General features: G+C 37.9%; 1 protein-coding gene across 1 annotated transcript in view; it reads left to right on the top strand.

Moving 5' to 3' along the window:
- The window catches only part of RFTN2 (raftlin family member 2), a 59,971-nt gene that overhangs the window by 19,453 nt on the left and 28,202 nt on the right, over positions 1–12,316 (top strand). Inside the window, exons 2-4 of the mRNA XM_003796079.3 lie at positions 2,694–2,877; positions 5,608–5,722; positions 11,477–11,756. Of these exons, the coding sequence (XP_003796127.1) occupies positions 2,694–2,877; positions 5,608–5,722; positions 11,477–11,756 (579 nt within the window). The remainder of the gene's footprint in view (positions 1–2,693; positions 2,878–5,607; positions 5,723–11,476; positions 11,757–12,316) is intronic.

The raw sequence follows: 12,316 nt of genomic DNA, 5'->3' as shown, positions 1-12,316 counted from the left end.
AAAAAAAAAACAAAACAGATTGCATTAATGTACACAGCTATGATTTAATTAAATAAAAAAAGTTAGATCGAAAAACAATAAATAAATAAATTAAGGAACTTTGAGCACGGTGAAACACACCTATAATCCTAGCATTCTGGGAGGCTGAGGTAGGTGGATTGCCTGAACTCAGGAGTTCAAGACCAACCTAAGCAAGAGCTGAGATCTCAATCTCTAAAAATAGCCAGATGTCGTGGCAGGTCTTTGTAGTCCCAGCTACTTGGGAGACTGAGACAAGAAGATTGCTGGAATCTAAGAGTTTGAGGTTGTTGTAAGCTATAACACCACAGCACTCTACCAAGGGCAACAAAGTGAGATTCTGTCTCAAAAAAAACATTACATGAAGTGAACCTTTTGGTAGAGGCTCCTGAAGTAAATATGGTCTTTAGCTCTATTTGTTTAGATTCTCAATATATTCTTGGCCACTTCACAGTTATGATCAAAAGAATTGAAAACAGTTCTACATTACTGCCTATATTTTTTCCTTGTTTTCTCTCTCTCCTGCACAATTGTTCCTGAATTTACTAACCTAACTTGTTTTATTTTTACTAGCTAACCTGGATTGCTTTCCTCCTTTTATCCAATAATTCCATCCCTTAAGTCCCCAGTGAGCAGTATTTTCAATTTAACATAAGATCCAAGGAACATGCTAGGCTTAAATAGACATGAATAAGATACGTTCCTTGCCCTTCAGGAACTTTCGATCTAACAGCCAAGACAAACATACATATAAATGACTATAATACAGTCTGATAAGGACAGTAGTAGATGTATATTCAGCACAGAGGAAGGAATAATTAACTCAGGCTGGGGAAACAAAGAAGGAAATGAAGGCCTGCTAACATAAAACAGAGTAGCAGGTTCAGAAACTCCAAGTTTGCTAACGCATGACATACAAGTTAAAAGCTGACAAGAGCAGGCCCAGCGCAGTGGCTCACACCTGTAATTCTAGCCCTTTGGGAGGCTGAGGTGGGTGGATTGCTTGAGTACAGGAGTTCAAGACCAGCCTGAAAGAGTGAGACCCTGTCTCTACGCTTGCCTGGGATAACAGAGTGAAGAAGAAGAGTGAAGGCTGAATCTATAGGCAGGGCCCAAACTATGAATATTCTTTCATATCACACTAAAGCATTTCCACTTTCTGTGGTAAGCAACGTGAGATCCATTAAAAAAGTGCAATTTTCTTTAAAATTTTGCAGGATTACAGTATAATTCTAAAAATAAGTTTAGGTTATATTTAATTCCTTGGTCGTAGAGCTTGTTCCATTTTATTTTATAGCTTTTTAGTTTGTTTCCTGGGAAATCAGGGTTGGTAGTCAAAATACCAAAGAGCAAAGCAAAATGAATCACAGAATTGCCACACACAAAAAAGCGGGGCTGTTTACAGGGAACCCCAGCTGTTTCTTCAAAGTCCAGGATCATTCTCTTTGTTTTCATTCCTATTCATAATGATGAAAAAAATACAATGTTAGTATTGTAAGTAAAATATTAGTTTAAGTCTAAAAGAGGGTGAAAATTGGAGGAAATTGATTCATCCTGGTTTTTGTAACTTTTCTGTCGAGAGCTTTATTTTAGTTTGAGAAGTTGGCATGAATACTCACTGATAGTGGATTTCTGTTCCATCACGTGCAAGTTAATGTAAGGGGAGGAGGGGATTTCCTCTGACCCTTCTTCCTCATCTGCTCCTTAACCTCCTTCCTGTTCAGGCAATCAGCAGCAGTTCTTGGTTAGACACTCACCACCACACTGACAGAGGCCATCAGGCAACTATGCCCCTACCAGGAATCATTTCATATGTTTTGTTACCTAAGAGATAATCAAATTGCAGATTTAGTTCTAGATATTAATTCTTGATCACTTTCCATAAAATGAGAACATTGTTACAGAAAACAAAGTTGATATTTAAATTAATCGTGCTGGAACTTTAAGAATATTTTCCCAACTAAAACATTCTTTTTCTTTTACTACGTTAAGTCTGTACAAATAGTGTTATTCTATAGTTTCCACAGATTTGCCTTCCTTCAAGGGATAGTTCAATTGCATATCAGTTTCAGATTTAAAATTCTTCTACATTTGGAAGTTTTACTTCTTAAAAAGAACTTCTGGATACTTTTGCTTTTTCAATTACCATTACTTAAGCATTTGTATCAGTGCCATAAGAAAGCATATTTTTAGCTTCCCAGATAAATTTAAAACACAGTGCTTCTAAAAAGTCACTGGAAATAAGAAAGCACTTGACAATTCCTGGTTAACAAACACCATTTCACCTGTAGGTAACTTGTAGATTGTATGAGTTTTATTTTTATGAAATTATTCATCTCATCTTATTCAGAGCCATAAAAATGAATGGCTTTTCTAAATGATTGCTTCTCTCATATATACCTGCAATACCTGTATCTGCTAATGGACATATTAATAGAAAAAATAAGACAATGTCTTTCTGCCTTAAGGCATATTAGTAATATTATCTACCAGTTTGTAAGGTCATTTTTTTTTTCATTTTTCTGAAATGAGTTTAAAAATATATATAATACATGTTAATATAACTTTATTAGAGATTGCTATATTATGAATTCTATTAGTGTTACTACACATAGAAATAATGTATAATTCAATCTTAAGACTGTGCAATTTTCTCTTTGCTTTTAATATTTCAGCTTCACCAAACCCAGAAGTCATCAAGATAAATTCAATTCTGGATATAGTCACCAAAGTGGAAGACTATTACCTTAAAGGATATATCGTTGGAGCTATTCATCCTGTCATACAACCTGTGGGGCAGCAAAAACACCTGCCTGCAAGTTACCTATATAGGGTGGTGCTGTCACGCTTGAAATTAAGGTAAGCACAGTGCAGAAGAAAACAGTCATACTAAGAACCAGTGGTGAGTGACAGATTTCTTTGTCTAAAAGATAAGAAATTTTCAACAAAGTGATAGAGAATAAAGAATAATTGAGGGTTTTATTTTAAGGCACGTTTTCCAGCAGTTTAACCTGGAAGCAAGGAAATGTATACCTCCTTTCTCAAACCCATAATTGGTTTTAGCTTCTTGCAGACAAATAGGTACTAGGTGAGGACGTTAGTAGGCAAAGGCAAAGCGAAATAGACCCAAGAAGCACCTGGAAGCTCCTGTAGCAACTTCAGCAGATGAAAGAGTCGAAGTTCACTTCCACTGTCCTCCATGTGTACTGTTTCATTAATAGTGGGGACAGAAATTATCTCCACATTCTAAAACTGTTAACAGCAGAAAGACCTACCAAGCCAAGTTCTCCATACTGGGTAGATTTCTTGTCTGCTTCTTCCCCCAAATAGGATTTAAAAGCCAACCTTTTTCTGTTTGTTTGCTTAATTTTAATAGCTACTTTTCCAAACAGAACTGCAACCATTTTTGTAAATTTGGTCGTTTTCATAGTAGAATACTGTTGCTCATTCTAAAAAAAGAATGAAAATAACTAGACCAAGGTTTTATATTAACACATTAAATATTTGGACTCGGCGCCTGTGGCTCAAGTGGCTAAGGTGCCAGCCACATACACCTAAGGTGGCGGGTTCAAATCCAGCCCAGGCACACCAAAACCACAATGACGGCTGCAACCAAAAAATAGCCAGGCATTGTGGCGGGCACCTGTGGTCCCAGCTACTTGGGAGGCTGAGGCAGGAGACTCTCTTGAGCCCAGGAGTTGGAGGTTGCTGTGAGCTGTGAGGCCACAGCACTCTACCCAGGGGGACAGCTTGAGGCTCTGTCTCAAAAAAAAAAAAATATTTGGGGGGCAGGGAGGTTAGGGTTTTTTTTTTTTTTTTTTGAGACATTTTTTGAGGCACTCTTGCCCTGGGTAGAGTGCCATGGCATCAAAGCTCACAGCAACCTTGAACTCCTGGGCTCAAGTGATCTTTTTACTTCAGCCTCCCAAGTACCTGAGACTATGGGCACCAGCCACAACACCTGGCTAGTTTTAAAGACAGGGTCTGGCTCTTGCCCAGGTTGGTCTCCAACTCCTAAACTCAAGCAATCCAACTGCCTCGGCCTCCCAGAGTTCTGGGATTACAAGTATGAGCCACCACACTACACCCTTTTTTTATTTTCTTGATATAAGGTCTTGCTTTGTTACCTGGGTTGGAGTGCAGTGGGGTCAATCATAGGCTGGAGTGATCCTCATGCTTTAGCCTCTCAAGTAGCTGGGACTCCAGGCACATGGCTCTATGCCCAGGTAATTTTTCTATTTTTTTTATAGAGATAAGGTGTCACTGTTGCTCTGGCTGGTCTCAAACTGCTGGCCTCAAGCAATTCTCCCACCTTGGCCTCCCAAAGTGCTAGGATTACAGGTGTAAGCCACAGCACCTGGCCTTAACACATAATATTTTTCACAACTCTTCAACTATAATCATACATTACTTAATTACAGGGATACAATCAGAGAAATGCATCCTTAGGTGATTTTGTCATTGTCTGAACATCATAGTGCATATTTACACAAATCTAGATGGTATACCCTACTACACACCAAGGCAATACAGGATAGCCCATTGCTTGTAGGCTACACACCTATACGGCATGTGACTGTACTGAATCCTGTAGGCAGTAGTAACATAATGGTAAGTACATGTTCATGTGCCTATTCATATACATATACCTATATGTTCATAAACCTAACCAAAGAAGAGGTACAACAAAAATACAGTGTTATAATCGGATGGGACCACCATCATATACGTGGTACATCTTTGATGGAAACATCATTGTGCAGAGCATGACTGTATATCAAAACCATCTCAAAGACCAAGGAAAAATTGTATTTTCTCTTTGTAGTGGCAGATCAACTATAATCACTTTAACTATTAAAGGGCTTAACAGAAAACAAAAAGTGAAATAAGAGGAAAACTGAGAAAACAGGAAAATTGGAAAAGAAGGACAAGGTCCTAAACAATTCCAAGTGTGTTTTTAAGGGACATTACCTGCTACGTATTGGGCAGGGTGTATGTAGGTTTCAGCTTTCACTAGAATAGGAAGCTTCATCAGATATTTACTAGGTCAGGCGTTTCTAAACAATTATGACATTTTATCACACAATTAACACTTATGTCCTAAGTACAAACCTTATCTACCATGCATACATTATCTTATCTTCTTATAGGATTACTTCAAATAGACTTAGCAGTGCCCTGACGAGAACAAGAATAAACAAGCAAAAAAGATCAGAAAAGAAGAAAAAGGAAAAAGAGAAATATTTATCTACGTTTAAATAGGAATTTTACTTGTGCTCTTGTTTAACAATAAGATACAACAATGATCTAAAACTATGTCTCATAACTTTTATTAAAATAACAGACCTGGAGCTTTTATTTCTTGTTAAATTAGAAATTAATAGAAGTTTAAATTCAGGAAATTTAAGTTAATAATAGTTATTGTGTTTTTCTTGTATTTGTATATAAAAAAGATTGTCGTCAGGCTTGAAATAACAAAAAATTATTGCTTTGACCTTATTTGTGAGTTGCTCACTCGTTTTCACGTGAGCATATTAGCTGAAAATCAGCACTTGGCCTCCAACTATGAATATATTCTCTCTGTTACAGCCCGAAACATTCAGCAGCACCCAGTGGACAAAGACGCCCAAGGCTTCTGATTGAGGAATGTCCTCTAATTTATGAGACACAAACAAATGACATAGCAAAAGACCTGGTAGAAAAGGTACTAAATGTATGCACTTTTTCATGAGATATTGAGAAACATTTGCTATTTCTTCTTCATCGATTTCCTTTTTTATTTTAAAAAGAAAGAATAGGGAAGTGATAGGTGACTTTCTTTGCCAGAATTTAAAATGTATTGAAGCACTGGTACCAAATTATTCAATGTTAAAAACAGAAATACAGGTCAATGAAACAGAATGAAGATACCCGGAAGTAAATTTAAACATACCTAAGAAGTTTAATAACAAACTTGATGAAATAAAATGGAGGAATAATCATTATTTAATGAATGTCGTTAGGGAAGTGGGCAACTGTTCTGTGGAAAATAGATTCCACGTATTTCAGATAAGATAAAGAGGTAATTTTTTAAAAATGAAAAATCCAAATGAAAACAGAAGAGTAAACATATTCAATTATGAATAGATTGAGGAGTTTGAGTATATGAATATATCGTACTAGGAATATTAAGCTAAAAAAATCAAGGGAAAATTTGCAACAGATGTGTCCCATGGGAGACTCATCTTCAGAATATACAGTCTAAGAAATGAATATGAAAGTGATGTCCAGTCTGAAATGGACAGAGTCTGGACAGCACGTACAAAAGGAAACATAAATAATCACAAGACATTTGGCAACAAGTTCAACCTAATAACTAGTTTAGAGGACAGGGGTTGCTGAAGATGCTACATAATTGCTGTAAATAAAAACTGGAATTAATATCTCACCATCATTAAACAGGGAAATTAAATTGAAATCATTTCCAGCACTCTGGGAGGCCAAGGCAGGCAGGTACCTTGACCTTGAGAGTTCAAGACCAGCCTGAGCAAGTGGAGGCCCTGTCTCTACTAAAAATTAAAAAACTAGCCGGGCATCATGTTAGGGGTCTGTCATCCCACCTACTTGGGAGGCTGACACAGGAGGATTGCTTAAACCCAGGAGATTGAGGTTGCTGTGAGCTATGATGCCACAGCACTCTACCCAGTGGGACTCTGTCTCAAAAATAAATAAAAAAATAAAATAAATTGAAATCACTAAATTCAGTATTAGCGAAACTTTAAGAGAAGTTGACATGCGTATTGCAACAAATTGTAGCATTGTAACAAATTAATACAGTGTCCCTGAATATCTATTTGGTAAGAAGAATGATAAATTCCATTTAATTAAATGACTTAGTAACCTCTTCTTTAGGAATCTATTCCAAGAAAATAATTGAAAGGGGAGGAGGAAGGGGCGAGGAAGGGAAGAAAGAGAGAGAGAAAGAAAAGAAAGGAAGAAAGAAAATGAATGTATTTATTACCAATGATCTGTATGCCTAAAAATAGTAAATTATATATGTATATTTTTAAGGTAATTAAGGTAAAAACTTAGTTTAAAAAATTTTTAAGAAAGTCATTAAAAAGGGGAAAATTATTTTTATACAAAAATATTTAATCAACAGTGAATAAGGGGCCAAATTCTCCATAACTGGCAGACTTCAAAGTAGATGACGATGTGTCAATACAATGGAATGTTTTATGGGCACTAAACATGACAACTATATTGACTGTCACGATGGAAAGAGTCGGCTCGGCGCCTGTGGCTCAAGTGGCTAAGGCACCAGCCACATACACCTAAGGTGGTGGGTTTGAATCCAACCCAGACCTGCCAAACAACAATGACAGCTGCAACCAAAAAACAGCCGGATGTTGTGGTGGGCGCCTGTAGTCCCAGCTACTTGGAAGGCTGAGGCAGGAGACTCGCTTGAGCCCAGGAGTTGGAGGTTGCTGTGAGCACAATGCCATGGCACTCTACCCAGGGGGACAGCTTGAGGCTCTATCTCAAAAAAAAAAGATGGAAAGAGTCAAGCTAGAAAAGTCAGCCTGGGCTCAGTGGCTCATGCTTGTAATCCTAGCACTCTGAGAGGCTGAGGTGGGAGGATCTCCTGAGCCCAGGAGTTTGAGGTTGCAGTGAGCTACAAGAAGGCCACTCATTACACTCTAACCCAGATGACAGAGTGGGACCCTGTCTCAAAAAAAAAGAAAGGTCTACATGATATAACTTGATTGAAATGTAAAAGTCAAACAGTGTGTTTTGATTTAAAACAAGAAAAAAAATGTGCATTCACAAATATTCTAAATTTATGAGAGTCTATGGTGAAAAGATTTTGTTATTTTTTACACTGACATATTTATAATGTTATAGCTTTTATTTAAATGCATACAGCCAAATCTAAGGTGTTTCCTTTCAGGTAAAAAACTGTGAAACTTGCTCTCTTATTTCTGTGGCTGTTTTTAAGCTTTAAATAACTATGTGTGTAAGATTATTTGTGGTTTGTGTGCAGCCAGTTATAGCTGCTAATGATACTGCCCGTTTTGCTATAAAGTCACCATTCAGTAAAGATGTTTAGCAGCAGTCTTTTGAGACTAGATTTTTATAAACAAAGCACACATACTGTTTACTACTACTATTTGGGGAAATGGAATTTTTTTTTCCCTGGGAACACTCCAGAAAGTTTCTTTCGAAAACAAAATTGTACCTACTAATTTAGTCTTAATAGATTTAGATCACCATCAGAGCCCTTGTTTTGCATTTGACTTCCTGGACACAGTTAAAGATCTATGAAACAGGAAAGTAGTGTTATTTCAGTAACAGAATAATGGGGTTATTTCATGAAGAGAAAAGCTTCAGGAAACATAGCACGTGAAATATTTGAACATTGCACCGGGTATGAACAAGAGCAGTAGATGAATGCCAGATATTATTTTTGAACGGCTGTCTTGTGTAAAGAGTTGGTTGTTGAACAGCTGAATTACAAGTCAAACTTTTAAAAGAAATTGTGGAGACAGAGCCTTACTCTGTCACCAGGCTGGATTGCAGTGGTGAGATCATAGCTCACTGTAACCTCAGGTTCTTGGGCTCAAGCAATCCTCCCACCTTAACCCCCCAAGTAATTGGGAGTACAGGTGCGTGCCTCCACACCCTGCTAATTTTCATTTGTTTATTTTGTTGTTGTTGTTGTTGTTGAGACAGGGTCTTAGTATGTTGCCCAGGCTAGTTTCAAACTTCTGGCCTCAAGCAATCTTCTTGCCTTGGCCTCTGGGAGCCAAAAGTGCTAGAATTAGAAGCGTGAGCCATGGCACCTGGCCCTTACATCAAGTTTTAACATTCTGCCAATGTTCATTCTAATTTTAAAATTAAGTTTACCAATGTTTTTCTCATGATTTCAAAATGCAAATTACATTTTAAAAAATACCAATTCTCCGTTTCGCGCCTGTAGCTCAGCAGCTAGGGCTCCAGCTACATACACCAGAGTTGGCGGGTTCGAATCCAGCCTAGACCTACCAAAAAATACCAATTCTCCAACTTAAAAAGTAAAAAGGACACTAACACTGTATTTGTCATTAGACTTTTCCAGATAAAATTTTCTAGTAATAGAAAAACCTATCTGCATTTTTTCATTGAGATCAGCTCATAAGACCTAGAGAAAGTATTGACAATAAATTCAACTATATCTAATTGCAGAATGCCATACCTCCTGACCCTTCCCTTTTATCTTCCAGGACTCCTGATATAAAGGAAAATTTGCAGCTTTTTTTAAGGCTTCATACATTGTTATAACTCAACATGTTAAATTGTAGGCATAAATGATACCAGATGAGTCAAAGTCTTTTGTCCTAGCTCCACACACCCATGCCTTCTCCCCTTCTCAGAATTCTCTTCCCTCATAGGCTGAAGCTGAGTTGTGGTTGCCCCCTTTGGGTATTGCTGTCTGATTTTGCCAGTTATTCCTGGCCTTTTTCATTCCATTTTATTCTAACTATAGATGTGTACACTTCACCCTCCATCATAACTCTTTCCTTCTCTCCCAGGTAACATTTAAAACATTTAACAAATGCAGTCAGTATAACCTAATTTTTTGTACCCTCAGTGAATCCCAAACAATAAAAAAAAATTAAATATTTAAAACAGTGACCATATAAAGGACATTACTATTTCTTTAACTTAATGAGTACAGATGGAGCAGCTTTAAGTATAAAACACTGCAATACAGAGATGAACAAGATACCGTCCCTGCCCTCACAGTAATTGTCAGTTGAACACAGGAAAACAAGAACAAAGAAATGAAGCAACAGCAGAGGAAAATGCCTTAGGTTGGCGGCACCTGTGGCTCAAGGAGTAGGGCGCCAGCCCCATATACCGGAGGTGGTGGGTTCAAACCCAGCCCTAGCCAAAAACTACAAAAAAAAAAAAGCCTTAGGTTTTTAAACTCTATGCATTTTAAAAAATTTTTTCATCTGACTTTATCTCCAAATATACTTTATTTTAAAAAAATACACTTTGTTCAGGGATGAAAATATCAGTATTAAAAAATGCATCTATACAAAAAATATTACATCTAGTCTGGGGGTAGATATATTTATATTTGGTAACATACACTAAGTGGCACTATTTACACAGTAACTATAAGGTAACTAACCTGAAGACACAGAACTGTAACTCTGTCACAGCTGCATGTACTTGGGCTTACTGTATACATTTAAATAAAAGCTAAATATTTTTTTTTTAGACAGGGTCTCACTCCATTGCCTCAGGCTAGAATGCCGGAGCATCATAGCTCACGCCCAAACTCCTAACTCCTGGGTTCAAGTGATCCTCTTGCCTCAGCCTCCTGAGTAGCTAAGACTATAGGCTTGGGCCACCACCACACTCACCTAGTTTTTCGTTTTTCTGGGTTTTTTTCCTATTTTTAGTAGAGACTCACTCCTGCTCAGGCTGGTCTGGAACTTCTGAGCTCAAGCAATCAGCTCACCTCAGCCTCCCAGAGTGGATTAGGATTACAAGTGTGAGCCCCGCCCAGCCTAAAAGCTAAATCTCTTTTTATTTTTATGTTTTGTTGAGACAGAGTCTCACTATGTCACTCCTCCATAGAGTGCTGTAACATCACAGCTCACAGCAACCTCAAACTCTTGGGCTTAAGCAATTATCTTGCCTCAGCCTCCCAAGTATCTGGGACTACAGGCACCCACCAGAACACCAAGCTATTTTTTTTGTTCCAGTTGCCATTGTTGTTTAGCAGGCCCGGGCCGGATTTGAACTCGCCAACCTCAGTGTCAGTGGCCAGTGCCCTAACCACTGAGTACATTAGCCTAAAAGCTAAATCTTAAAGATATGTCAAGGGGACAAGTGAGCGCCGAATATGAAAATACGCTTAATGTCTCAAATTATTTCTCTGGTATTACGTCCTAGGCTATTCTTTAACTGACAGTAGTGAATCTATTCATATGTATTTACTCTAGATAAGAGCCAAGAGTATGAAGATATAAGCCGATCAAAAAGATTATGTGTACACCTCTGTCAAGAACTAGTCTTTTAACATTTGCTTTATTAACACCAAACAAAGCTGTGTGTTTTTTGCTTAAACTGATAAATCTCTTCCTTACTAGTGAAATGTATTTAGTAAAGCTATTTTTAGAGATATCTTGGAATTAATTTTTAATTTTGCTCCAACTAGAGAAACCATTTTTACGTGGTCTAGAAAAATCATGTTTTAGAATTGTTGGTTCTTCCCAAATAGTAGCCTTTCAGAAAAAGGCTCCTATAAAAAAATTATATATAAAATATATTTCACTGTCATAAAAATATGTTTTCTATTTTCATGATTTCTAAAGTATATTAATGCTGTTTGAAGGTCATGATGATAGTGTAAGGTTAGAGAGAAGGTGATCTGTGTAAATGGAGTTTACATTTTGTTCTGACATCTCTTTTAAAATCTCAGATTAATGTTGCTGCCAAAAGAGGAATGAAATTTGTTGGATTCATATCACAGCACTATTCACCATCTAAATTCTGCAATGGAACCAACCATGATGGAGACATAGAATCAGTGCTACGTGTGAGACACAGTCCAGATGAAAACCCTAAAAGTTGGAATGAGGGGACCTTAAGTGGACAATCATCTGAAAGTGGGATTGAGGAAGAGCTTCACCTTGAAAGTGGACAGTGTCAAATGGAACAAAATGGCAGCCCCCGTTCCTCTAAATCAAGAAAGGGAGAAGGTAATAGACAAGATGAGTAGAAAGAGAACATATTACCAGTTTAAACATAGCAAAACAAATTTTGTTTTGTTTTGTTTGGGGGGACAGAGTCTTACTCTGTTGCCCGAGGTACAGTGACATAGCATCATAACTCACAGCATCCACAAACTCTTGGGCTCAAGAAAGCCAAGCTTGCCTCAGCCTCCCAAGTAGCTGGGACTACAGGTGCCTGCCACAACACCCAACTAATTTTTCTCTTTTTTGTAGAGACAGGTTTTGCTTTTGCTCAGGCTGGTCTCAAATTCGTGAGTTCAAGCAATCTACCTACCTCGGCCTCTCAACGTGCTAGGGTTACAGGTGTGAGTCACAGCACCTGTCCCCAAAACAAGTTTTGAAGTTCTCTTTATAAATGGCAGTGTAGGCTCAGCGCCTATAGCTCAACCGGCTAAGACGCCAGCCATGTACACCTAAGGTGGCGGGTTCGAATCCCCAGCCCGGACCGACAAACAACAATGACGGCTGCAACCAAAAAATAGCCGGGCGTTGTGGCAGGTGCCTGTGGTCCCAGCTACTTGGGAGGC

Source organism: Otolemur garnettii, unplaced genomic scaffold, assembly GCF_000181295.1.
Source record: "Otolemur garnettii isolate 467f Iridium unplaced genomic scaffold, OtoGar3 scaffold00100, whole genome shotgun sequence".
Taxonomy (NCBI): Eukaryota; Metazoa; Chordata; class Mammalia; order Primates; family Galagidae; genus Otolemur; species Otolemur garnettii.
The sequence above is the reverse complement of the archived record's forward strand: the minus strand, read 5'-3'. Positions and strand labels throughout refer to the sequence as shown.